This window comes from Felis catus, chromosome B3, assembly GCF_018350175.1.
Source record: "Felis catus isolate Fca126 chromosome B3, F.catus_Fca126_mat1.0, whole genome shotgun sequence".
In the NCBI taxonomy this organism is placed as follows: domain Eukaryota; kingdom Metazoa; phylum Chordata; class Mammalia; order Carnivora; family Felidae; genus Felis; species Felis catus.
The window spans coordinates 110191168-110215587 of NC_058373.1; the positions used below are offsets into that span (position 1 = coordinate 110191168).

The following is a 24420-nucleotide window of genomic DNA, read 5'->3' on the forward strand; positions in this document are numbered from 1 at the left end:
GGTCAGAGGATATAATATGTTTATGGCTAGAAGTACTTACCAAATAGCTCTCAGGAAAGACTGTACCCTCTTACATTCCTCTACTAATATGGTAGTTACATCCACAGCAAATGGGGTCATCTGTCCCCAAGAGCCCACCCATGCATGACTCCATTCTCACCTCTAAGTCATATTCAGTTGAACTGACAGATCATGTGGAGAAAAGTCAGATGGAGACAGCAGTTGGAATGTAAAGTGTGAAAAGAGGATTTTTTTTAAAGTTTATTTACTTAGAGAGAGAGAGAGAATAAGAGCAGGAGCGGGGGAGGGGCAGAGAGAGACTGAGAGAGAGAGAATCCCAAACAGGCTCCGCACTGTCAGCGCAGAGCCTGATGCGGGGCTCAAACTCACAAACTGTGAGACCACGACCTGAGCCTAAATCCAGAATCAGATGCTTAACCAACTGAACCACCCAGGAGCCCCAAAAAGAGGATATTTTGAGATGAAAGTTTGGAGAGGCTTTTGACTGAGTGATAGAATTTGGTATATGTTTGTATATGTAGTACATAAACCACTGAAAATTGGTACTTTTCTCTCAGGAAAAATAATCTTCTTTTGCGAACTATGCTGACATTGTGTTAATTGTTGAAATAAAAATTATTTCACAAGACAGCAGGATAAGAACAATTTTATTTTGATGTTGTTAGGCTTTTTCAGAAAGCTCAAGAAAATAAGGAATTGGTGGAGAATGAAACCCAAGAAAGACATTCCTTCACAAAAGAAATAAGTACTTTGAAGAATTTATTTCAACAGACCGCAACTTCTTTCCAAAATATGGAATTACACGACCACCCAGAAAAGGCAGAACAGTTCAAGGTGAGTGAGGAATGAAGTGAGGAACCAGTGAATGTGGCTGATACAGGTCTGCAGTCTTGAATGCAAATTCCTTGGGGCAGGGGTAACTCTGTGACTGGAGTGGAGGGAGTGGCCCAGGAGAGAGGAAAGCGCAGGCAAAGGCCCCGTGGCATGGTGGGGCCAAGCCACAGGGGAAGATCAGTGTGGTTGGAGTGCAGAGAAGCGTTGCAGGATTTTTCACCTCAATACCTGGGATTCATCGTTTCACCGCTTTGAAGAATGAAGAGGTGGACACAGAATGAACAGCAGGCAAAAGTTTATTAGGGTATAAGATTAGAAAGCAAGAATAGTATGAAAGCTCTCTTTACAGAGAAGGGGCATTTGAAGGTGAATGCTCCAGACTGTAGGCAAGGGCCTTTGTTTTACAACGTTCTGGACGCTCCCCTCTTTTCTTCCCCTTGTTCGTTCTCAGTGTCTGTCCTTATTGGCTTGATGCTCTAGGTGCTTGGGTTGTCCATTCCTGATTGGCCCAATTCCATTGTATGAGGGGAGATCTATGGCCATATCATTTCTTGTGGGTCAAATGTTTTATGGTCTACTACTTACTTTCAGTTAGGTCTTTTGTCAAATTCCTGAGCGAAACCTGAGGGGGAGGGGAATAGGTGGTACCTGTTACATTCTCAGGAGGAACCTTGTGCCCCAGGGGGTTTGCTGTGGTCAGACACTCCCAGCATTGTTCCAAAATATGCATTTTCCCCCACCCTGGGACCTCGGGTCCTAACCTTTCCCTCTCGGCCTACTGAATCTTGTCTTTTCCTATCACAGTAGAGAGCAGGGAGGTAGGCCGGTCTGGACCAAGCAGTCCTGCTTCAACCCCTTTTCAGGCGTGTTTGGTGAACAGGGGTCTCAGAGCATTTATTGAGTAGGGTGTTAGACTACTGCCTTTAGTAGGATGTACTACTTACCTCTGATATAGGTGCCACCGTATTTACTCACAACACTTTTGGTACCAAATGTGTGGAGTTTCTTCCCCAAGTCTCTGGAAAGCAATGATTCAATTCAATTCAATTCAATTCAATTCAATTCAATTCAATTCTAACATTAACTAGCAGGAGTTAGCACAGACCACGCAGATTAAAGGCTCACTCCCACAAGACCGCCCCCCACTTCAGATGCTAATCACAAGTTCTGGCCCTCCTGTACTTCTGACAGACTGGCTATCAATCAGGGGTTCCCATGACCCCTTCCTCGGGGTTAATGATTTACTAGAATGGCTTGCAGAAGTCAGGAAAGCACTTTACTATTACTGGTTTGTTACAAAGGATGCAACTCAGGATCCCTCGATAAGAGGTGCATAGACCGAGGTAAGGGCGAAGAGCCTCTAAGCCCTCTCTGAGTGTGCCGCTCTCCCAGCACCAACTCCAGACTCTCCAGACCTCATCGATTAGGGTTTTTTATGGTGGTCCCATTATGCAGGCACGATTGGTTAAATCGCTGGCCATTGATGATTAACTCAATCTCTAGCACCTGGCCCCACCCTAGGGGGTTGGGAAATGGGGCTGGAACTTCACTTGATTGGTTCCTCGGGCAACCAGCCCCGCCCCCCATCAAGAATCTATCTGGGGGAGCCCTCAGAAGTCACTTATTAGCATAAACTCAGGTATAGTTGAAAAGGGCTTGTTATGAATAACAAAACGCGCTCCTTTACTCCTATCCCAGAAATCCCAAGGGCCTTAGAAACTGCTCAGGAACCAGGGCTGAAGACGAACTGTATCTCTTAAATCGCAGTATCCTAAGGGCTGTGCACACGCCCCCGTGTCATTTGGGACCTCATGTCTTTTAGAATGACTCCAGTCCAATGGTAACAAGCGAAACAGACATTTGGAAGTTTACTCAAAAATCACGTGTGGTTGTTAACCATTGCTCAGTGTTGATAGAGGGAATTTACTCTCCCTCAGTCTTCATGGAGAACCCATCCAAGTGTAGCTCTATATTCTCTGACTAGGTCTAGATAAAACCGGACGGCACTGTACTTCAAACCCCACCTTTGTCTGAATGGCATTGTTCTCTGACTTTCTGCCTCTGGATTTGTTCTCTGCTGAGGGTAAAGAAAAGGAAAACAGTGACACATCACGGAGTCATTCAAAATTGTAATCATTCTTCAGTGCGGTGACTCAACCTATTAACACAAATAATGCTACTGAACAGTTACTGTAAAAACAAAACAAACCCCTCAAAAGCCACAGTAAAGTCAAGAAGTATTTTTCCACTGGATCTTTGGGAGACTTTCCCAAACAAATGAGTTTCTCCTTTATAATTAGTGCAGGAGAACGTAGATCAGATTTTGTTTCTAGGCCACAACCAATAGACTATTTGTTCAGGTTTCTTTTATCTTTTAAAGCCCACATTCTTTGCAGGGAACTGGAACCCTCCCTTTTGAAAGAAGTTGAGCTCTGCTGGGCTGTCTAATTACATGAAAGCAGACACTTTTGCTTCAGGCGTAGGGCTTTTAGTGGCCTTGAATCATTGTGATGATAATGTAGGAAGAAGCAGAAATGGCAACAAGTTAATAACAACAACAACAAAAAAAAACTTCTTTGAAACTTTTTTGCTACTTGTGGCTTTCTAGATCAAGACTGCAAGTGAGATACAGTCAGATCCTAGAGGCATTTTAGAAGCAGGAGATGTTGTAATGTCTTGTTAGGACAATGGTTTGACACCATGAAGAGATATCAAGTTTAATTCTTACAAACTAGAAAGCATCATCTGACCAAGCAGAGTATCTCTCCGGCTTAATCGGCTTGTATCAGTAGTGAGGCTTTGTCATGCAAAGTGTGCTCATTTAAATCATAAGGATGTGCTGGGAAGCTGCTTTTACTTTGAGAGTTACACTTTTTCCCTGTCCTGTGAGTATTTGAAACTCTCTTGATGTTTTTAGGAGCTTCAAAGCATTTTTAAGAAAGGGAAGCTGACTTTTGAGAATATTATGGAAAAACTGCGAATCAAGTATTCTGAAATGTATACCCTAGTCCCTGCAGAGATTGAATCCCAGGTGGAAGAATGCAGAAAAGCATTAGAAGACATAGACGAGAAGGTAATAATAATGTTTGTACTAGTGTTATTATTTACGAGTTGAAGAGATATAAAGAAAAGACGACGTAATGTCACATTTTCATTTGCCCTGATTTCAACTATGACTGTTTTTATAGGGTTTAGATAAGTGATAATTTTGTGTATTGAATACTGAGGTGAAATTGCTCTAAATAAGTGACAGATAACAGAATTAGACAATGTGTTTATTTTTAGTTGTCAGGATGTTTAGTTTTTTTCTTCTCTTGCATTTAAAAATAGAATTGTCCGTTAGCTTTTACTTGGCTTTTTTTTTTTTTTTTAAACGGAGAATCACTTTAAAATTTTGGACATGAATAATACTTTGCTGTAAAATGTATTCCCTCCCTGTGAGTGTTTTAAAATTGCTACCAAGGGCAATTAGAATACGAATTTCACAACTCACCAGGAATAGCATCTAAGACACGGTGTCCTCACAAAACACATCTGAGCAAATCTTCATCCCCGAATGGATGAATCTGAAAGTTAGAAGAACAAGTGGGAAATGTTTCCTAGTACTGGAGACCCAAGACGTTAGCAAGACAGATTTATTAGATCGTAGAAAGGCAGCCTACATCCATCCAGCAGAACAAAATTCTGTTTGGTCCGGCATCCACAGAAAGATTTTTGTGTTCTTTTTTGAAATCTGGAATACCCCTAACTTAATAAAATAGATATCAAGCACATACACAGGAAATCACATTTCAAACCAGTTAACTTCTTTGGCGGTTTTCTTAGGAAAATCTGACCCGTGAAAAAACATATATACTCCTAATATACATTTATGGCAAATGTTGTTGATTTAACACAGAAGAAAATGAGATACTTCCATGAGATACCTTCTCAAGAATCAAGCACTATTGATTTATTTTAAGAAAATAGTGTTTTGAGAGTAACTAAATTTGTTTCTGTGAATACTTCATGTGAAAATCTTTTCTTCTTTTCATGTGAAAGTCCCCAACAAAATAAATAATCAGAATCACTCTTAAATCTGGGGTTGAGAGTGTCAGCTGTACCTTGTACATTTGTAACAGATTGCAACTGATTTTGCTTGTTTGGTGTGTGAAGGATCCAGGCAGACTCAGAACCGTACTGTATAATTTGAAGGGCTGCTGACTTTTCCTAAATCTTGGTCTCTCCTAACGTACCTAAGTTATATGCCTTTTGGCCAAGAGAGTAACTGTCCCGAATATCAGAAAAATTGTTACATAGCAATAAATAGCTATTACAGCAGTTTAAAAACTAACATAGGGTTAATTTTTTCCCTTAAAAATCTCAACTGCATTATGGTCTGTGGAATAAAAACATCTTACGAGAGTATCAACATCCTGAAATGTGAAAAAGAGCCTGGGACTCCAGAGTGACTTGGGGCTTCTCAGGACAAGTTCACGTTCTCCCCTGATGTGTAACCATAAGCAAGTCATTTAACCTGTGTTTAGTTTCTCTCTGTGTACCATCTGCATTGGAAGGTTTTAGTCGTAATAGTTATACAGATATAGTTGTTTTTAAAAGGGTTAAAGGATTATACAGAAGCGTAAAGTATTATTTGGTTATTTAGTGGCTGCTGGGAGAAAGCCTTACCAACAACATGGCCTAAAACAAACAAACAAACCAAAAAAAAAAAAAAAAACAACCAAAAAACCAAGAACAGGAACTAATCAGGTATTTGAAAAATGACACATTCCACATTCATTTGTTATCTTTCCTAGCCCAAGTTATTTTCTTAAGAAAATCATTCAGATAAAAAAGTTACACTGTTCAGCTACTAGATTTCAGATTGCTGTGAAAACATACACTATAAACATTCACGCAGAGAAAAACTGAGCTTTGTGCCTCCTCAAGAAATAGTGAGTTTTAGAGGGTTATTTCACCCAAATGAATATTATGGTGAGAATTAGATTATTTTTAAGTCAGCTTGCGAATAAGCTGGGTTTTATTGAGAACAGTCCTATGCAGAGGTCTTTGTCATAAAATGAGAGACTGTATAATAAATTATTTACCTCCCTTGGATTTTTTCATATCATTTGCTCCATTGGGCTCTGTCTCAGATAGTACACTCAGTAGCTTTGCCCATCTCAGCACAGACCTGTAGTACAATCTGTAGATTACAACAAATTCTTGTTGATTGATTTTCTTCTCCTTTTTTTAGATTGGACTTAAAAGGTCAGGTCAGCACAGCTCCTACTTCCTAGTCTGCTAGTCTACCCTCTCATTAATGTATTAGCTAATAATGGTTTGGGATGTTCCCCCTAGCCTTTACAGGATTTTTGTAAGTAAAATCACGTAACAAGGTACCTATCTTTTCTATCACCTGGACCTGTGAATAGAGTATGGAGCACATCTGTAAGCCAAACGTATCTTTCTCTCGTTACAACAGATTAGCAGTGAAGCTTTGAAAAGTTCACCATCATATACGATGCGTAGAAAAATAGACGAGATTAACAAAGGGCTTCACAATGTGGAAAAGATGTTGCAGCAGAAAAGCAAAAATATCGAGAAAGCTCAGGAAATTCAAAAGGTAATATCCGTCCTTTCATTTCCTTCAGCATTTAGCATTCCTCCTGTTCCTCAGTCATCAGGGTGTGCTCTTTGGATGAATCTGAAGCACAGAGATGCTCACCCAGAGCCTGTAGGGCCCCCTTACTGCATGTCACCTGCAGAGGGTTAGTAGAGAAGATTGCATTTAAGAATCGTTCTCAGTTTTTCCATGGTGGGAATATGCCTGAACCCCTGAGAGCCTGTGATTGTGAACTAGCCTTTTCACAAGTAAAGGAGAGTAAGGACCTTATCCTGGAAAGACTGATATAAGAAACATTATAAATATTAATTTAAAAAAAAATTTTTTTTTTCAACGTTTATTTATTTTTTTGGGGACAGAGAGAGACAGAGCATGAACGGGGGAGGGGCAGAGAGAGAGGGAGACACAGAATCGGAAACAGGCTCCAGGCTCTGAGCCATCAGCCCAGAGCCCGACGCGGGGCTCGAACTGCTGGACTGCGAGATCGTGACCTGGCTGAAGTCGGACGCTCAACCTACTGCGCCACCCAGGCGCCCCTAATTTTTTTTTTTTAAGCTAGCATGTTTCTATGAGCAATTCTTGGAGTTTTTGTTTTCTAGCGTGAATTAACATGGGGAATATGATATGGAATATTTCTGAAACTTATTTGATTAAAAAATATATTTCAATAGGATTTGAGTGGAATTAACAACTTTTCTTTAGACTACAAGGCAAAGCAGGAAAATAGAAATCCCAAACTTATTTGCCTTGTAAAATATCTTGGGAAATAAAGTCTTAGGTAAAACTGTACATAAGCGTGATTTTCTACCACTTAATTCCCCGAGTAAACTCCTGCATGTGGAAAAGCATTCTCTAATCTATGTTTTAAGGAATTACTCTAATATGAATGGAGACATTTAAAAATAGGTCAAAATATGGCTCACCTTTGGACAAAATCTTGACCCTTAATAAGTAGAGGAAGCTAAGTTAACCAGTCTGCTTTTCCCATTTCTAAAAGTTGGGTTCTTAAGCAAATATTAAGTACAAATTAAATATTTTACCTTTGAGAATTCCATTGACAATACAAGGTCAGGCTTGAATCCAATCTATTTGCTAGAATTTTCTGCCACTGCATTAATCCTAAACCAAAACAGATATTTTCTGTTAGCTTTGTTTTTACACTTAGTAAAAATCGTCTTCTTGGGGGACCTGTATGACTCAGTCGGTTGAGCGTCCAACTCTGATTTCTGTTCAGGTCATGATCCCAGGGAAGTGGGATTGAGCCCCATGTCGGGCTCCGCACTCAGTGCGGAGCCTGCTTGAGATTGATTCTCTCTCTCTCTCTCTCTCTCTCTCTCTCTCTCTCTCTCTCTCTCCCTGTGCTCCCCTCCCCCAATCACACACACTCACTCTCTCTAAAATAAAATTTTAAAAAATTGTCTTCTAGATTAAATACACACACACAGGCGCGCATGAGGATGCGTGTGTGTGTGTGTGTGTGTGTGATTAACTGAAGCCCCTCTTAAACATAATGTTACCTCATCACTCTTGAAAGACTAAGGTTATATTGACCTTGTTCGGTGTCATTTGTCTCTGGAAATGTCTAGGTCTTTCTGTTCCCTTACAGCCAATTCTGTTCGTGAAACAAATATAGGTAGACTAAGAGACCTCAGAAATGGTGTTTTTCAACTTAGGTCACAAGTGGTTTGGGGGCATAAGTGAATAAGTGTGCCTGTGATGTTGTTTTGGTAGCACTTACAGGTGCAAATACAGTGCAAAGACTAGGAATTAACACAATGAACCAGGACCTCTGCATTCAAAGTGACTCATGATTTCCTTCTCCAGAAAATGTGGGACGAGCTAGATCTCTGGCATTCCAAGCTAAATGAGCTGGATTCTGAAGTGCAGGACATTGTTGAACAGGATCCAGGACGGGCTCAAGAATGGATGGATAACTTGATGATTCCTTTCCAGCAGTATCAGCAAGTATCGCAGAGAGCAGAATCTAGAACCTCACAGTTAAATAAGGTATGACAGTAACACGTGATAACTACGCTTAGCTTGTATTGAAAGGGCTTTAAAACAAAACTAAAATATATCTTCTGAGGCAGCCATTTTCCCTTGAATTGCCAGTTTCGGGTTCTGAAGCTAGAGCCAGATGATAGGGTCAGGTGGGCGCCAGGAGGACAGATTTAACTGCTGTCATCAATAGGAAGTCTGACTGGGCAAGCAGAAGCAGGTGTCCCAAAGTCGGACCGCAGCAAGAGTCCAGGAGAGCATTGGGCTTCCCAATAGGCAATGGGCATTTCCAACAAACAATCTCAAGAGTCCCTGCAGGGAGCCAGCAACAAGAAAGAATGTCAGTCAGGAACAAGACACTTTCTCCCTCCCTTCCAAATAGGGGTCGTGGTGGGTGGGTTGTACATGTAATCTAGCAAGAACGAGGCAGGAGCCTAGTCCCAGAGGAACTGGGATATACTAAGACAAGGCCCTGTATGGGAAGACAAAATACGAATCCAGTTTTCAGAATGAAGCATAAAATGGGAACCAGACTAGTTGCAAGGCTAACTGGGAACTGTTCCTGAGACCCATAGCATTAGGGTACAACTTCATAAATCCTTTCTACCTATGGTCGGGGTTAGTCTTAAAAGTTAGAAATGTGGGGCGCCTGGGTGGCTCAGTCGGTTAAGCGGCCGACTTCGGCTCAGGTCATGATCTCACACTCCGTGAGTTCGAGCCCCGTGTCCGGCTCTGTGCTGACAGCTCAGAGCCTGGAGCCTGTTTCAGATTCTGTGCCTCCTTCTCTCTCTGACCCTCCCCTGTTCATGCTCTGTCTGTCTCTGTCTCAAAAATAAATAAACATTAAAAAAAAAAATTAAAAAAAAAAAAGTTAGAAATGTGAAGACCTGGAGGGGGTGGGCGAGTTGCCCCAGCCACAGGGAGTGGAACCCTGCAGGGCCTGATTTACGGTAGCAAATTCTCCATTGAAGAATCACTTGACTCAAGTGGAAGGAGTCAGACTATTTGCTCGTGCCTTTCTTTCACAGGCCATACTTAAAATGGAGGCATATCATGACCTTTTGAAGAGTACTGAGGCTTGGACAGAAAATACCAGCCGTTTGCTGGCTAATCCTGCTGACTATGACTCTTCAAAGATGCTGAGTCAGCACGCTAGCACCCTTCAGGTAAGTGTTCTTTCATTTCTTCCTACGTATGGAAGCTACACAGTGACTGGTGGTATAGCTCCCCTTCGTGGTGCTGCCCCCCTGTTCTCCTGAAGAACAACTTTATCTTCAGTCATGCCAAATGGCAGAAGGAAGGTTGGGACAGTGGCAGGCTATAGACAGGGATTTTGGAGGCCAGGGTCTAGTTCTTTCTGTCCTGATAACTCCTATATGACTTTCCGGATAATTTGTTGTTTTCCTCCATGGGCCTTGGTTTCCCCCCATCTGTGAAGTGAGGGTGTTGCAGTGAATAGGGATGGTTTTGGTCAATAGAATTCTAAGAAGGCTCCCAATATTCCTGCCCCTGGTGTACACAACCTATATAACACCCTCTCCTTGAGTGTGGGCAGGAATACGAGAGTATGTGATGAGATAGCCACTCTATTAACTAGGTTAGAGTATATGGCTAAGGTAATGGGATAGTCAATCCCATGAATACATGATTAATCATGTTTATAGATTATAAGACTCCCTAATAGCAGACTTGAGAGATTCTCCAGCTGGCTTGATGAAGTGAGCTGTGATATTAGGAGAGGCCCGTGGGGCTAGGACCCTTGGGCAGCCTTTAGAAGCAGAGCGTGACCCCCCAGCCAACAGCCAGCAGGAAGACTGGCTGAATTCTCCCAACAACCTAAATGAACTTGGAAGAGAAACTGTGCTCCAGATGGCACCTTAATAGTAGGCTTGTGATGGCCTTGTAATAGCCAAGGACCTTCCTAAGCTATGCCTGTACTCTGGAGCCATGAAAACTACGAGACAATCAATTTGTTTTATTTTAAGCTGCGAAGTTTGTGGTAATTAGTTGCACAGCATTACAAAACGAGTCCGTAGTTCCTTCTAGTTCAAGCATGCCATGTTGCCAAATGCCCTGTCCATTTTGGTGCCTGATGTCTCCATGCTAGCTTGCAAAGACAAAACAAATGAGAGTATTTTCCTACCCAGGGCCATGACTGCAAGAGATCTTCCAGATGCCAAGTATTGGCTTAAGTTTTATTGTGAAGGCATATTTTCTTCTCTCATATTATTTAAACCACAAGAAGGAATCTCTTAGGAAAAGGTTTATTCTACAACAGTTCTTCGAGTAATCAGACCTCAACGTTGATCCAGCTCCTTTATATCTTTAGAATAGCACAGTGTATTCCCAAGTAGACAGCTTACTTTATACCTCCCAGATGTTTGAGATTTGTTGGCACATCTCCCCCCATGGTAACAGTTGTAACGATGCTGCCTTTCACCCATTTGTTTCTTTTCTTCCCCTTGCCTGTGATTTCTGCCCCCAGCTCTCGGGTTGGCTTTCCACATCCCTATAGCCTGTCCTTTATTTTATTTTATTAATGAAATTTCTTTGCTTATAAAATGTTTTATTTATTTATTTATTTTGAGAGAGAGGCAGAGGAGAGGGAGAGAGAATCCCAAGCATACTCTACACTTTAAACTAGAGCCCAGTGTGGGGCTCCGTCTCACAAACCATGAGATCATGACCTGAGCTGAGATCAAGAGTTGGACGCTTAACCAACTGAGCCACCCGGGCACCCCTGTCCTCTTTTATTTAAGAAAAATTTTTTTAATGTTTATTCATTTTTGAGAGAGAGAATGTGAGCAGGGGAGGGGCAGAGAGAGAGGGAGACACAGAATCCGAAGCAGGCTCCAGGCTCTGAGCTGTCAGCACAGAGCCCGATGCGGGGCTCAAACCCACGGACCACGAGATCATGACCTGAGCCAAAGCTGGATGCTTAACTGAGCCACCCAGGTGCCCCTGTCGTCTTTTATTTTAAATTGCCTGTATTTTCCACCAGTTGCAAGGAGTTTGCAAAGACAGAAGAGAGGAATGATACTCTTTTCCTCAAATGCTTGTTATGAGTTTAAAACAAATTTACAAGAGTGAGTTCAGGCAAAAGCATCTCTAATTTTGCTGTCTTCTACTGACCCAAATGTGACGTGTGAAAGAATCTTAGTCATGAGGACATTCTAATTTGCTGGCCTTAGTGTATGAACTAGAACTTAGTCTAACTCTACTTTCTGAGCTAGAGGAAGTAGGCACAAGAGAAGGCTGATTTACTGTAGAAGGTATCCTCATAAATCCTCCAATGGGAAGTAAGTCTCAAACAACTAGTCATATGTGAATATCTCATTTTGTCCCTGTTTTGAAAATAGTTGTTCTACTTTTAAGATACCCTTTTCTACTTTTTTAGCATTACCAGGCATTGATATTTAAAAATGTCTCTTAAAGAAGTATCAAAACTCCCAACTAAGCTTCTACCCGGATTGTATTTGTTAAAATCTTTTTGTAACCCAAAGATGATTCCAGAAATACTGCTGTTGTAGTTAAGAATTATTGAAACATAAATTTTCTTTGTAAAAATAGACAAATTGTTTTTTTACTCAATTTCATTGAGGTATAATTTACATATAGTAAAATACACACATAATATATGCATATATATATTTTTTTACTGTTTATTTTATTTTTGAGAGAGAGCGCAGGGGAGCAGTAGAGAGAGGGAGAGAGAGAGTCCCAAGCTGGCTCTTCAGTGTCTGCACAGAGCCTGATGCAGGGCTTGAACTCATGAACCCATAAGATCATGACCTGAGCTGAAATCAAGGGTCGGATGCTTAACCAACTGAGCCACCTAGGCGCCCCATGTGTGTTTTTTTTTTGTTGTTGTTTTTTTAATTTTTTTAACGTTTATTTATTTTTGAGACAGAGAGAGACAGAGCATGAATGGGGGAGGGTCAAAGAGAGGGAGACACAGAATCTGAAACAGGCTGCAGGCTCTGAGCTGTCAGCACAGAGCCCGACACGGGGCTCGAACTCACGGACCGCGAGATCATGACCTGAGCCGAAGTCGGACGCTTAACTGACTGAGCCACCCAGGCGCCCCCCCCATGTGTTTTTTAATAAGCTCTACGCCCAACGTGGGGCTTGAAATCATGACCCCACAGTCAAGAGTTGCATGCTCTACTGGGGCGCCTTGGTGGCTCAGGTTATGCTCCCAGGGGCATGGGATCAAGCCCTACCTTGGCCTTTGAATTGAATGTGGAGCCTGCTTAAGAATTCTCTCTCTCCCTTTGCCCCTCTGCCCTGCTTATATGTGCTCGCTCTCTCTCTAAAATAGAATAAAATAAGATTACATTTGACATGACATGACATGACATGACATGACATGACATGACATGACATTACAAAGAGTTGCCTGCTCTACCAACTGAACCAGCCAGGTGCCCCCAGATACGTCTATTTTAAGTGTGCAACTGATGAGTTTTGATAAAGGGATACAATTGTGTAACAACCACCACCACCGTCAATATAAAGCACATCTCCATCACCTCAGAGCTTCCTCTGCCTCTTTCCACAATGTCCTGTAAAGAGAATCGTATAGTATACAGCCTTTTTTACCTGACTTACTTGGCGTAATGTTTTCAAGATTCATCCAGATTGTTAATGTTTATAGATCATTCTTTTGATTGTTGAGTAGTGTTCCATTTGTGGAAATATGCAACATGTTTATCCCTTCACCAGTTAATGGACATTGGCTTATTTCAAGTTTTGGACTATGCTAGGTTAGCAGCTTAAAACAACAGACATTTATTATCTCAGTTTCTGTGGGTCAGGAATTCAGGCGCGACTTAGCTGAGTGCCTCTGGCTCAAGGTCTCTTGTAAGAATGCAGTCACGCCTCGCTGTGGGTGAGGGAGAAGACAGGATGCACTTCCAAGGTCATTCACTTGGCTATTGGCAGGCCTCAGAAAATCTATTTCTATATACAGACCTGTGGCCCTCCCCCACAAAACTGCCTCATGGCCTGGTAGCTGACTTTCCTCACCATGAGCAATCTAAAAAAGAGAGCCCCCAAGACAGAAACAGTCTTTTTATAACCTAATCTTGGAAGTGACATCTCAGTAAGGAATCAGTAGAGCCAGTAGTAAATCAGCAAGTAAATTAGTAAGCCCAACCTACATTTCAAAGGAGTTGATTATAAGGGCCTGAGTATCAGGAGGTGGCGATCAGGGGGTCTTACAGGCTACTCTAAGCAGAGATGTGAATGGTCATATACAAATCTTTGCGTGGATGTATATCTTCATTTCATTTCATTTGGTAGATGTCTAGGAGTATGATTGTTGGCTTTTATGGTAGGTCTTTAAATGGATAAGAAATGGTCACATTGTTTTCCAAAATGGCTAAACTCCCATTTTTCAGTCCAACTGGCCATATGAGTTCTAATGGCTCCATATTCTCACCTGCACTCGATATCATCTTGTAAATTTTAGCCATTCCAGTGACATGTAGTGGTATCTTATTGTGGTTTAAATGGCCTTTCTTGGGGCGCCTGGGTGGCTCAGTCGGTTAAGCGTCCGACTTCGGCTCAGGTCATGATCTCACGGTCCTTGAGTTCGAGCCCCGCGTCGGGCTCTGTGCTGACAGCTCAGAGCCTGGAGCCTGTTTCGGATTCTGTGTCTCCCTCTCTCTCTCTGACGCTCCCCTGTTCATGCTCTGTCTCTCTCTGTCTCAAAAATAAATAAACGTTAAATAAATAAATAAATAAATAAATAAATAAATAAATGGCCTTTCTTTATGACTAATAATTTATTTATTTGAACATTTACTTATGTGTTTGTCATTTGTATGCTTCCTTTGTGAAATGTCTATTGAAGTTTTTAATTGGGTTGTCTTTCTATTATTGAATTGTAAGTATTATTTATAAAATGTTCTAAAAGCAGTCCTTTAACACATATATGATTTACACATATTCTCTCCATCTGTGGCTTTTCATTCTCCCAATATTGTCTTTCAGAGAGCAAATGTTGGTAATTTGATGGAATCCAATTTTTAATATTTTTCTTTCATGGGTTATCCTTTTGTGTTGTATATAAGAAATCTTTACCTAACCCAGGGCTACGATGGTCTCCTGTCTTTTCTTCTAGAAATTGTATAGTTTTAATTCTTTTCTATTTTTATTTTTTTAATGTTTATTTATTTTTGAGAGAGAGACAGAGTGTGAGCAGGGAGCAGGCAGAGAGAGAGAGGGAGACACAGAATCGGAAGCAGGCTTCAGGCTCTGAGTTGTCAGCGCAGAGCCCAATGTGGGGCTCGAACTCACAAATCGTGAGATCGTGACCTGAGCTGAAGTCGGTGGCTTAACCGACTGAGCCACCCAGGCGCCCCTGTATAGTTTTAATTCTTACTTTTAGGTCCTCAATCCATTTCAAGTTTGTTTTTGTACGTTGTATGAAGGTTCACTTTTTTCTGTGGGGATATCTGAGTGTTCCCACACCATTTGGTGAAAAGACTCACCAATGAATTACTTTGGTGCCTTATTTAAAATCAGTTGCCATGTTGTAGATGTGGGTCTATTTCTAGACTCTCTGTTTCTTTCTGCTGATCTATGTGTCTGTTCTTTCACTGATGTGACCCAGTCTGGATTACTGTAGCCGTATAGTAAGTCTTGAAATCAGGTAGCATAATTTCTACAGCTAGTTCTTTTTCAAATTTCTTTTGACTAATCTGGGTCTTTTGCAACTCAGCGTAAGTTTTGGCATCAGCTTGTCAATATACAGAGGACTGTTGGAATTTTGAGTGGATTGCATTAAATCTGTAGATCAGTTTGGCGAGAACTGACATCTTAACCGTATTGACTGTTCCAATCCAGCAACACGACAGATCTCTTTATTTTGGTCCTTTTTCATTTCTCTCAGTGGTGTTTCATAATCTTTAGTGTATAGGTCTTACATGTAAATTGTTGAATTTATCCCTAAGTATTTTATATTTTTGATGCTATTGTAAAATGGTATTATTGGTTAAAAAAAAAAAACCAAAAAGCATTGGTTTTAAATTTTGTTTTCCATAAAGTTTTCTCCTTCTAGGATTTCAAATAAGGACAACATAAAATTCTGAATAACCTAAAAAATTTTAGAGACCAGAATTCTAATTGAATTAAGTAAATGTTCTTTCTCATGCCATATTATGTTTTATGGAATCACCTGAAGACTACGCTAGGTTAAACATTTCCAGTTGGTGGCTGAGATATCTTGAAATCTTAAGTTTGAAAGTTAGTTAATACATTATCATTGTTAAAAGAAGAAAGAAAAAAATTATAAGGAAGAATGTCTACGAAACTGTAAAAATGGATGTTTTTCTCTTTCATTTGGTTTTATCAGATAGAGTCCCTTTGGTGTCAGGTTATTCAGGTCAACTCAAACCGTAGGGATGCCTCATGGAAGTCGGTGGCATCATGTGGTAAGGCCATGTGAGGACATCGGCACGAGGACATTGGCACCAGGATTGCCTCTTCATTCCCAATCCTCACTTCGTGTACCTCTTTCTCTCGAATTCACATTCCCAAAGTTACAAGTCCAGCCAATTAGAGAGAGCCTGAATGGCTTTCTTGGCCCGGATTTCAGATGACAGAGGGATGGACCGCAGGTCAGGTGTTCCTGGTTCTTTTATTGATGGCTGGAGGAGCAGGGTTGCATGGTATATAATAGCTGCTGGGAGCCCACCAAAATGGGGTAGACACTCCAAAGTCACCCAATGCTGTTTATAATATAGTGTTTAGTATTTTATTATGATTAAAGTGGGGTTTTTTTTGAGAGCAAGAGTGTGAGCAGGAGAAGGGCAGAGGGGGAGAGAGAGGGGTGGGGCAGAGAGAGACGAGAGAGACGAGAGAGACGAGAGAGACGAGAGAGACAGAGAGAGACAGAGAGAGAGAGAGAGAGAGAGAGAGAGAGAGAGAGAGAGAGAATCTCAAGCAGGTTCCATGCCCAGTGTGGAGCCTGATCTCACAACCTTGAGATCATGACCTGAGCCCAAATCAAGAGTCCGATGCTTAACTGACTGAACCACCCCCATGTCTTATTATGAAATGAAATGAATAGGAGTTTGAAATGCTGAGGCAGTTTTAAAATTCTCGGATTTAAAATTTTCTTACTAAAGTGCAACTGACACACATTATAAGAGTTTCAGGTGTGCAGTGAAATGATTTGATATTTGCATGTATTGCAAAATGATCACCACAGTAAGTCTAGTTAATACGCCACACTATATACAGTTAGAAAACTTTCTCCAATTTCGGTATTAATCAACCTCTTTTAGTATCTTGATGTTCTGTCTCTTTTTTCCTTGTTTTCCATTGGTAGATGGCTTTGGAAGATTCAGAACAGAAACACAATCTTTTACATTCAGTGTTCACGGATCTAGAAGACTTGTCAATAATTTTTGAAACTGATGATTTAGCACAATCTGTACAAGAGTTAAGTCGTCAAGTGGCAGCTTTACAACAAAAAATCATGGAGAGCCTTCCACAGATTCAACGGATGGCTGATGTAAGTTGACACTACAAAGATGTGATTTCTTATTGTTAATTTATATTTCATTCAGAAAATTAGAGTTATACCACTAATCAACTCTTAACTATATGAAGACATACTGATCTGGTACATATTTCACTTATGTTCTTATTTCTTGAATTATATTTTACTTTAATTTTTTTAAGTTTATTTATTTTGAGAGAGAGAGAGTGTGTGAGTGGGGCAGGGGCAGAGAAAGAGGGAGACAGAGAATCCCAAGCAGGCTCCACGCTGTCAGCACAGAGCCCGACTTAGGGCTTGAATTCACCAACAGTGAGATCAGGACCTGAGCCAAAACCAAGAGTTGGATGCTTAACAGACTGAGCCACCCAGGGGCCCCAATTTTACTTTAATTTGCAACTTTTATTGTGTAGTGCATATCCCCATTTTTGGTCCAGAAGTGGTCTATTTAAAGGAAAGAATCCTCATCAAGTAAGCTCACTGTTTTCTCTTTGTCAGAGAAACGATAATTGTTGATATAAACACACAAATTAGCAAAGTGGGACTTGAACAGATAACCTCCCAAGTCTTCATTGACCAATAACAAATATTTGCTGAGGGGCTGCTGTATGGCAGGCACCAGATTTTGAAATAATTTTATTTATTTCCACTTGAAACGTGTGAGGCATTTATTTAAGGATCAAGTCATATAGCAAAGGCAGGTACAATTAATTATTTACTTTTTGTTTCTGTTACATTGCCTATGCCACATTTATGTAACATCAGGATAATGATTGCTAAACATTCTTGGTTATTGAAGCTTATTCCAAGGTTTTTAAATGCTTCTATAACTTTTGATAGAAATTACCCTAAGAGATAGGGTTTATTTTCTTATACCCTTTTCAATATAAGATGCAAAAAATAATTTCAATATAATTTAACTTTTCTTTGTAACTTGAAGATATCACTAGGAAGTTGCTGTATTCATTACTTCATTTGCTTGTAAAGTTACGCTTATCTGATATTAAATGGCTCCAGACTGTTTTAATTTGAAACCCTCAGTCTATTTCGTTTTTACTTTTTAAGTTCTACTTATTTTTGAGAGAGAGCGAGAGAGTGCATGTACGTGCGTGCACCCAAGCAGGGGAGGGGCAGAGAGAGAGGGAGACAGACAATCCCTAACAGGCTCCTGGCTATGAACGCAGAGCCCATCGCCGGGGCTTGAGCTCATAAACCATGAGATCGTGACCTGAGCTGAAATCAAGAGTTGGACCAACTGAACCACTGAGGTGCCCCTGAAACCCTCAGTCTATTCCCGTGTAGTTTCCTATCCCCTTCATTATGAGCTGTACCTTTTGGTTGTTACAGTGTGTCTGCATTTAGCTCTCTTTAAGTAAAGGTCTAAAGGCCTTCTTACAGGGGCGCCTGGGTGGCGCAGTCGGTTAAGCGTCCGACTTCAGCCAGGTCACGATCTCGTGGTCCGTGAGTTCGAGCCCCGCGTCGGGCTCTGGGCTGATGGCTCAGAGCCTGGAGCCTGTTTCCGATTCTGTGTCTCCCTCTCTCTCTGCCCCTCCCCCGTTCATGCTCTGTCTCTCTCTGTCCCAAAAATAAATAAACGTTAAAAAATAAATAAATAAATAAATAAATAAATAAATAAATAAATAAATAAATAAAATAAAGGCCTTCTTACAGTGCAAGTGGATTTCAATATGTAGGGTTTGTAGCATGTACTCATGCATTTATGGTTTTGTATCACGTGTTCTTCCATATGTAGGTTTATTACACATGCTGCAACCTTTTCACTGTTCTAGGTTCTTGGCCAAGTCCTAGAGGTTGACACTGATGAGAGAATAACCACCAGACAAATGATCTGTTTGTTTAAATTAATATGAGTATGTTATAAAGTTAATTTGGTGACTCTGCATGACAATAGTTCATTAGGGGATTGGCAAGAAAATCCTGTCAATTTTTCCAGCTTCTTTTGTGTTCGTTTTCCAAGGGTGACTTTGTCATTTTACTTGAAGTGGTAGAAATTTTTAAATTGTAGACCCACTTGTATTCAAGTGTTGAAACACTTTCCAAAGATAAATCTAAAGAGTTCATAGATATTGAGAATTAAAAATTGAAGGGGCGCCTGGGTGGCTCAGCGGGTTGAGTGACCGACTGACTTCGGCTCAGGTCATGATCTCCATGGTTTGTGAGTTCGAGCCCCACGTCGGGCTCTGTGCTGACAGCTCAGAGCCTAGAGCCTGCTTCGGATTCTGTGTCTCCCTCTCTCTCTGCCCCTCCCCGACTCATGCTCTGTCTCAGAAATAAATAAACATTAAAAAAAAATTTTTTTTAAATTGATTCATGGGTGCCTGGCTGGCTCAGTCAGAAATGTGTGCAACTCTTGATTTTGGGGTCATGAGTTTGAGCCCCACATTGACCATAGAGATTACTAAAAAAATAAACTTAATAAAATTTATTCAAATGCATAATACTTTTGTTCTCATAGTTTAAGAAATTGAAAGTTGGCCTTATGAGGAGTTTTAACTCAGCAAGGTATAAGCAGTGCTTTGTAGTGTGGTATGCTAATAAAGGAATGACTTTTTTATTGAAAGCAGTTAACATCTACATACACTTTGTTAGGCTTTTTTTTTTTTTTTAATTCTAATACAGTTAACATATAGTGTCATATTAGTTTCAGGTGTACAATAGAGTGATTCAACAGTTCTGTACATTCCTCAGTGCTCATCACAATGAGTATACTCTAAATCTCTATCACATATTTCACCTATCCCTCTGCCCACCTTTTCTCTGGTAACCATCAGTTTGTTCTCTATACTTAAGAGGCTGTTTCTTGGTTTGTCTCTTTTTTTCCTTGTTCATTTGTTTTGTACCATACCTTGTTCATATGGTATTTTCTTTCTCTGACTGGCTGATTTCACTTGGCATTGTGTGATCCATGCATGTGGTTGCAAATGGCAAGTTTTCATTCTTTTTTAAATTTTTTTTTTTCAACGTTTATTTATTTTTGGGACAGAGAGAGACAGAGCATGAACGGGGGAGGGGCAGAGAGAGAGGGAGACACAGAATCGGAAACAGGCTCCAGGCTCTGAGCCATCAGCCCAGAGCCTGACGCGGGGCTCAAACTCACAGACCGCGAGATCGTGACCTGGCTGAAGTCAGACGCTTAACCGACTGCGCCACCCAGGCGCCCCAAGTTTTCATTCTTTTTAATGGTTGAGTAATACTCCATTGTATATATACCACATCTTCTTTATGCGTTCATCTATCCATGGGCACTTGGGTTGTTTCCATAATTTGGCTATTGTAAATAATGCTCCAATAAATATAGGAGTGCTATATCTTTTAAATTCGTGTTTTTGTATTTGTTACTGGTTATGGAATTACAGGATCATATGGTAATTCTATTTTTAATTTTTTGAGGAACCTCTACGGTTTTCCACAGCGGCTGCACCAGTTTGCATTCCCACCGGTTTGCACAAGGATTCTTTTCTCTCCACAGCCTCACCAACACTTGTTGTGTCTTGTGTTTTTTATTTCAGCCATTCTGACAGGTGTGAGGTGATATCTCTTTGTGGTTTTGATTTGTATTTCCCTGATGATGAGTGATGTTGAGCATCTTTTCATGTGTCTGTTGGCCATCTGGATGCCTTCTTTGGAGAAATGGCTGTTCACATCTTCTGCCCATTTTTATTTTATTTTAAATATTTTTTTTTATTTATAATAAATAATTTTTTTTTTAATTTTTTTTTCAACGTTTTTTATTTATTTTTGGGACAGAGAGAGACAGAGCATGAACGGGGGAGGGGCAGAGAGAGAGGGAGACACAGAATCGGAAACAGGCTCCAGGCTCTGAGCCATCAGCCCAGAGCCTGACGCGGGGCTCGAACTCACGGACCGCGAGATCGTGACCTGGCTGAAGTCGGACGCTTAACCGACTGCGCCACCCAGGCGCCCCAATAATTTATTTTTTAAGAGAGTGAGAGCATGTGTGCATGCACACACACGGGGGGAGGGGCAGAGAGTGGAGGGGCAAGAGGATCCTAAGCAGGTTCAGAGCTGACAGCGGGAGCTCAAACTCATGAACCATGGGATCAGGGCCTGAGCCAAAATCAAGAGTTGCCGCTTAACGAGCTCAGCCACCCAGGCACCACCCCTGCTCATTTTTAAATTGGATTATTGGTTTTTGTGTGTGTTGAGTTGTAATTTTGGGTACTAATCTTGTATTGGATATGTCATTCGCAAGTATCTTCTCCCATTCAATAGGTTGTCTTTTAGTTTTGTTGATTGTTTCTTTTGCTGTGCAGAAGCTTTTTATTTTGACATAGATGCAGTAGTTTATTTTTGCTTTTGTTTCCCTTGTCTTAGGAGTCATATCTAGAAAGATATTGTAAAGGCTGATGCCAAAGTGGTTGCTGCCTATGTTCTCGTCTAGGACTTTTATGGTTTCAGGTCTCATATTTAGGTCTTTAATGTATTTTGAATTTATTTTTGTGTATGGTGTAAGAAAGTGATTCAGTTTCAGGGCGCCTGAGTGGCTCAGCCGATTAAGCGTCCAACTCTTGATTCTTGATTTCGGCTCAGATCATCATTTCATGGTTTGGGAGATCGAGCCGCACATTGGCTGCACGAACAGCATGGATTCTGCTTAGGATTCTCTCCCCTCCTCCTTCTCCTCTTCTGCCTCTCCCTTGCTGCTCTCGCTCTCTTTCTAAAAGAAAAAAAAAAGAAAAAAAAAGAAAGTGGTCCAGTTTCATTCTTTGTATGTAGCTGTCCGGTATCTTCAACATCATTTGTTGAAGATACACTTGGTTATTTTTTTTTATTTTTATTTTTTTATTTTTATTTGTTTAAGTAATCTCTACACCCCATGTGGGGCTCAAACTCACAACCCTGAGATCAAGAGTTGCGTGCTCTTCCAGCTGAAACAGCCAGGTGCCTCTCACTTGGTTAATTTTTAAGAGGTGTACGTGGCAAACATTTTTGCCTAAATTGGAGAACAGAATACGAGGCAATAAATTGTGTTTTATAGGTTATTAACATACAATATATACTACATGAATGTTTTCTTGTTCCTGAAATTCTAGGATGTGGTTGCTATTGAAACTGAAGTAAAATCAATGGACAAAAAGGTTTCAAAAATCAAAGCTATCCTCTTATCCAAAGAAATATTTGATTTTTCGCCTGAAGAACATCTTAAGCATGGGGAGGTAAGTATGCATGGATCATTATTAGAAATATTCTCTCATAATACTTATTATGTTTATGCTTTAAACATGTTTATTATTTTTTTTTAAGTTTTATTTATTCTTGAGAGAGAGAGAGAAAGAAAGAGAATAGTGAGCATGAGTGGGAGAGGGGCAGAGCGAGAGGGAGATACAATCCGAAACAGGCTTCAGGTTCTGAGTTGTCAGCACAGAGCCTGACACGGGGCTTGAACTCATGAGCCGTGAGATCATGACCCAAGCCGAAGTCGGATGCTTAACCCAGGTGCCCCTATTATTTATTATGTTTTAAAATATATAATAATGTGATCTGACTAAAAAGTACTTAGTCCTGCCAGAGTAATAGCAAAATTAGTTGAAAACTAGGTATGAATGACACATATCATGTTTTAAATCGTACAGTATTATCTGTATAAAAAGAACTTTTCTATTGGTTATTTTTTCCTGAATTTCTTCTGAAAACTTCAAAGTTTGGAAGTTTTACCATCAAGTCAAATCCCGGTGTTTAATAGTTCAAGGGTTTCAGCCTCGAAGTCAGGAGAACTGGGTTTTAGACCCAACTACACTGCTTACAGGCTGTGTGACTTTCAGCAATTAGTTAACATTTCTGGAATTCTCCTACTGCGCATTGGTATTGTGGCGAGGGTACTTGGATGATTACAGTGGATACAGAGCCTCTAGCATAGGACCCGGGGCCTATTAAACAGCACACAGACACGGATTTCCTCTCAGCCTAGCAGTCAGCAGCGTGTGCTTGGGAATCAGGCAGGCCTGGCTTCAACTCCCAGCCCTACCTCTTATAGCCTGACCTCCCCGGGGTCTTCTAACTTCTGTGAACCCAGTTTCCTTATTGTGAAATGGCGGTTCTGATACCTACCTCCCAGGGTTGTTGTGACAGTTAAAGAAAGTGATAGGAAGTTCTTAGTAAAGGGAATAATCTCTTCGCATTTATAGATTATGTAAGTCCGGGTTTTTACGGAACCAATGTCATTGAAGCGAAATATAATTATACTTTTGGGACTTAGGGAATTTGGCAGGACAATTCAATAAGCACCTTTTGAGGGCCTGCGCTGTGGGAAGCCCCATGCTACGTGCAATTGCTATGAAAGTGAGTAAGAGGCAGAAAGAGGCAGAAACTGCCCTTGCACAGCTCACTGCCTGGTGGCACAAAGCAAAGCAACAGTTCTTCAGAGAGTCAGGGAGGGAGAGAAGGAAGGCAAGGGTGGTCCAAACGCAGAACTTGGTGCTGCGGGTTTACTCTCGCCCCAGGCATTCTTTCCAGAGACCTTTCACTATCGGGGCACAAGTGATCTAAGAGTTCTTTTCAGCCTGAGCCAAGGAAATGCTTTTTTTTTTTTTAATTTTTTTTTAACGTTTATTTATTTTTGATACAGAGAGAGACAGAGCATGAATGGGGGAGGGTCAGAGAGAGGGAGACACAGAATCTGAAACAGGCTCCAGGCTCTGAGCTGTCAGCACAGAGCCCGACGCGGGGCTCGAACTCACGGATGGCGAGATCATGACCTGAGCTGAAGTCGGCCACTTAACCGACTGAGCCACCCAGGCGCCCCCCAAGGAAATGCTTTAAAAAATCACAATTTAGGGGCATCTGGGTGGCTCATTTGGTTAAGCATCAGACTCTTGATTTCAACTCAGGTCATGATCCCACGGTCTGTGGGTTCGAGCCCCGCATCAGGCTCTGCACTGACAGTGCGGAGCCTGCTTGTGATTCTCTCTCTCTTCCTCTCTCTCTGCCCCCATCCCAGCTTGTTCTCTCTCTCTCTCTCTCTAAAAAATAAAAAAAGAAAAAGAAAAAACTTAAAAAAAATCAAAACTATAGATTAAAGACTAAATCGTACAGTATTTTAATTTTGAACAGATTCAGCAGTGGCCATTTCTTTTCATTTACTAACCATGCTTCTCTGATATAATTAAGGTCATACTTGAAAACATACGTCCCATGAAGAAAACCATTGCTGAAATAGTGTCTTACCAAGTAGAACTGAGGTTGCCCCAGACAGGAATGAAGCCTCTCCCTGTGTTTCAGCGGACGAATCAGCTTTTACAAGATGTAAAATTGTTGGAAAATGTGACTCAGGAACAAAATGAGTTATTAAAGGTGAGCAGTGTGTGATAGTAGCCAACTTTATTGGCTGAAAGTGTTCAGCAAAAGCTGGTTTTCTTTTCAATTTTAATGGTTGGGTTGGTGAAATTCCCGTGACCACAAGGGGTCTGCTGCC

At 41.0% G+C, this 24420-nt stretch overlaps 1 protein-coding gene across 14 annotated transcripts in view; it reads left to right on the forward strand.

The window, feature by feature from the left end:
• The window catches only part of SYNE2 (spectrin repeat containing nuclear envelope protein 2), a 345027-nt gene that overhangs the window by 202199 nt on the left and 118408 nt on the right, over positions 1 to 24420 (forward strand). For all 14 annotated transcript variants that reach the window (XM_045060037.1, XM_045060046.1, XM_045060047.1 and 11 more), the window contains 8 exons: positions 687 to 855; positions 3773 to 3928; positions 6320 to 6460; positions 8285 to 8467; positions 9487 to 9624; positions 16797 to 16982; positions 22043 to 22165; positions 24117 to 24299. In XM_045060037.1, the coding sequence (XP_044915972.1) occupies positions 687 to 855; positions 3773 to 3928; positions 6320 to 6460; positions 8285 to 8467; positions 9487 to 9624; positions 16797 to 16982; positions 22043 to 22165; positions 24117 to 24299 (1279 nt within the window). The remainder of the gene's footprint in view (positions 1 to 686; positions 856 to 3772; positions 3929 to 6319; positions 6461 to 8284; positions 8468 to 9486; positions 9625 to 16796; positions 16983 to 22042; positions 22166 to 24116; positions 24300 to 24420) is intronic.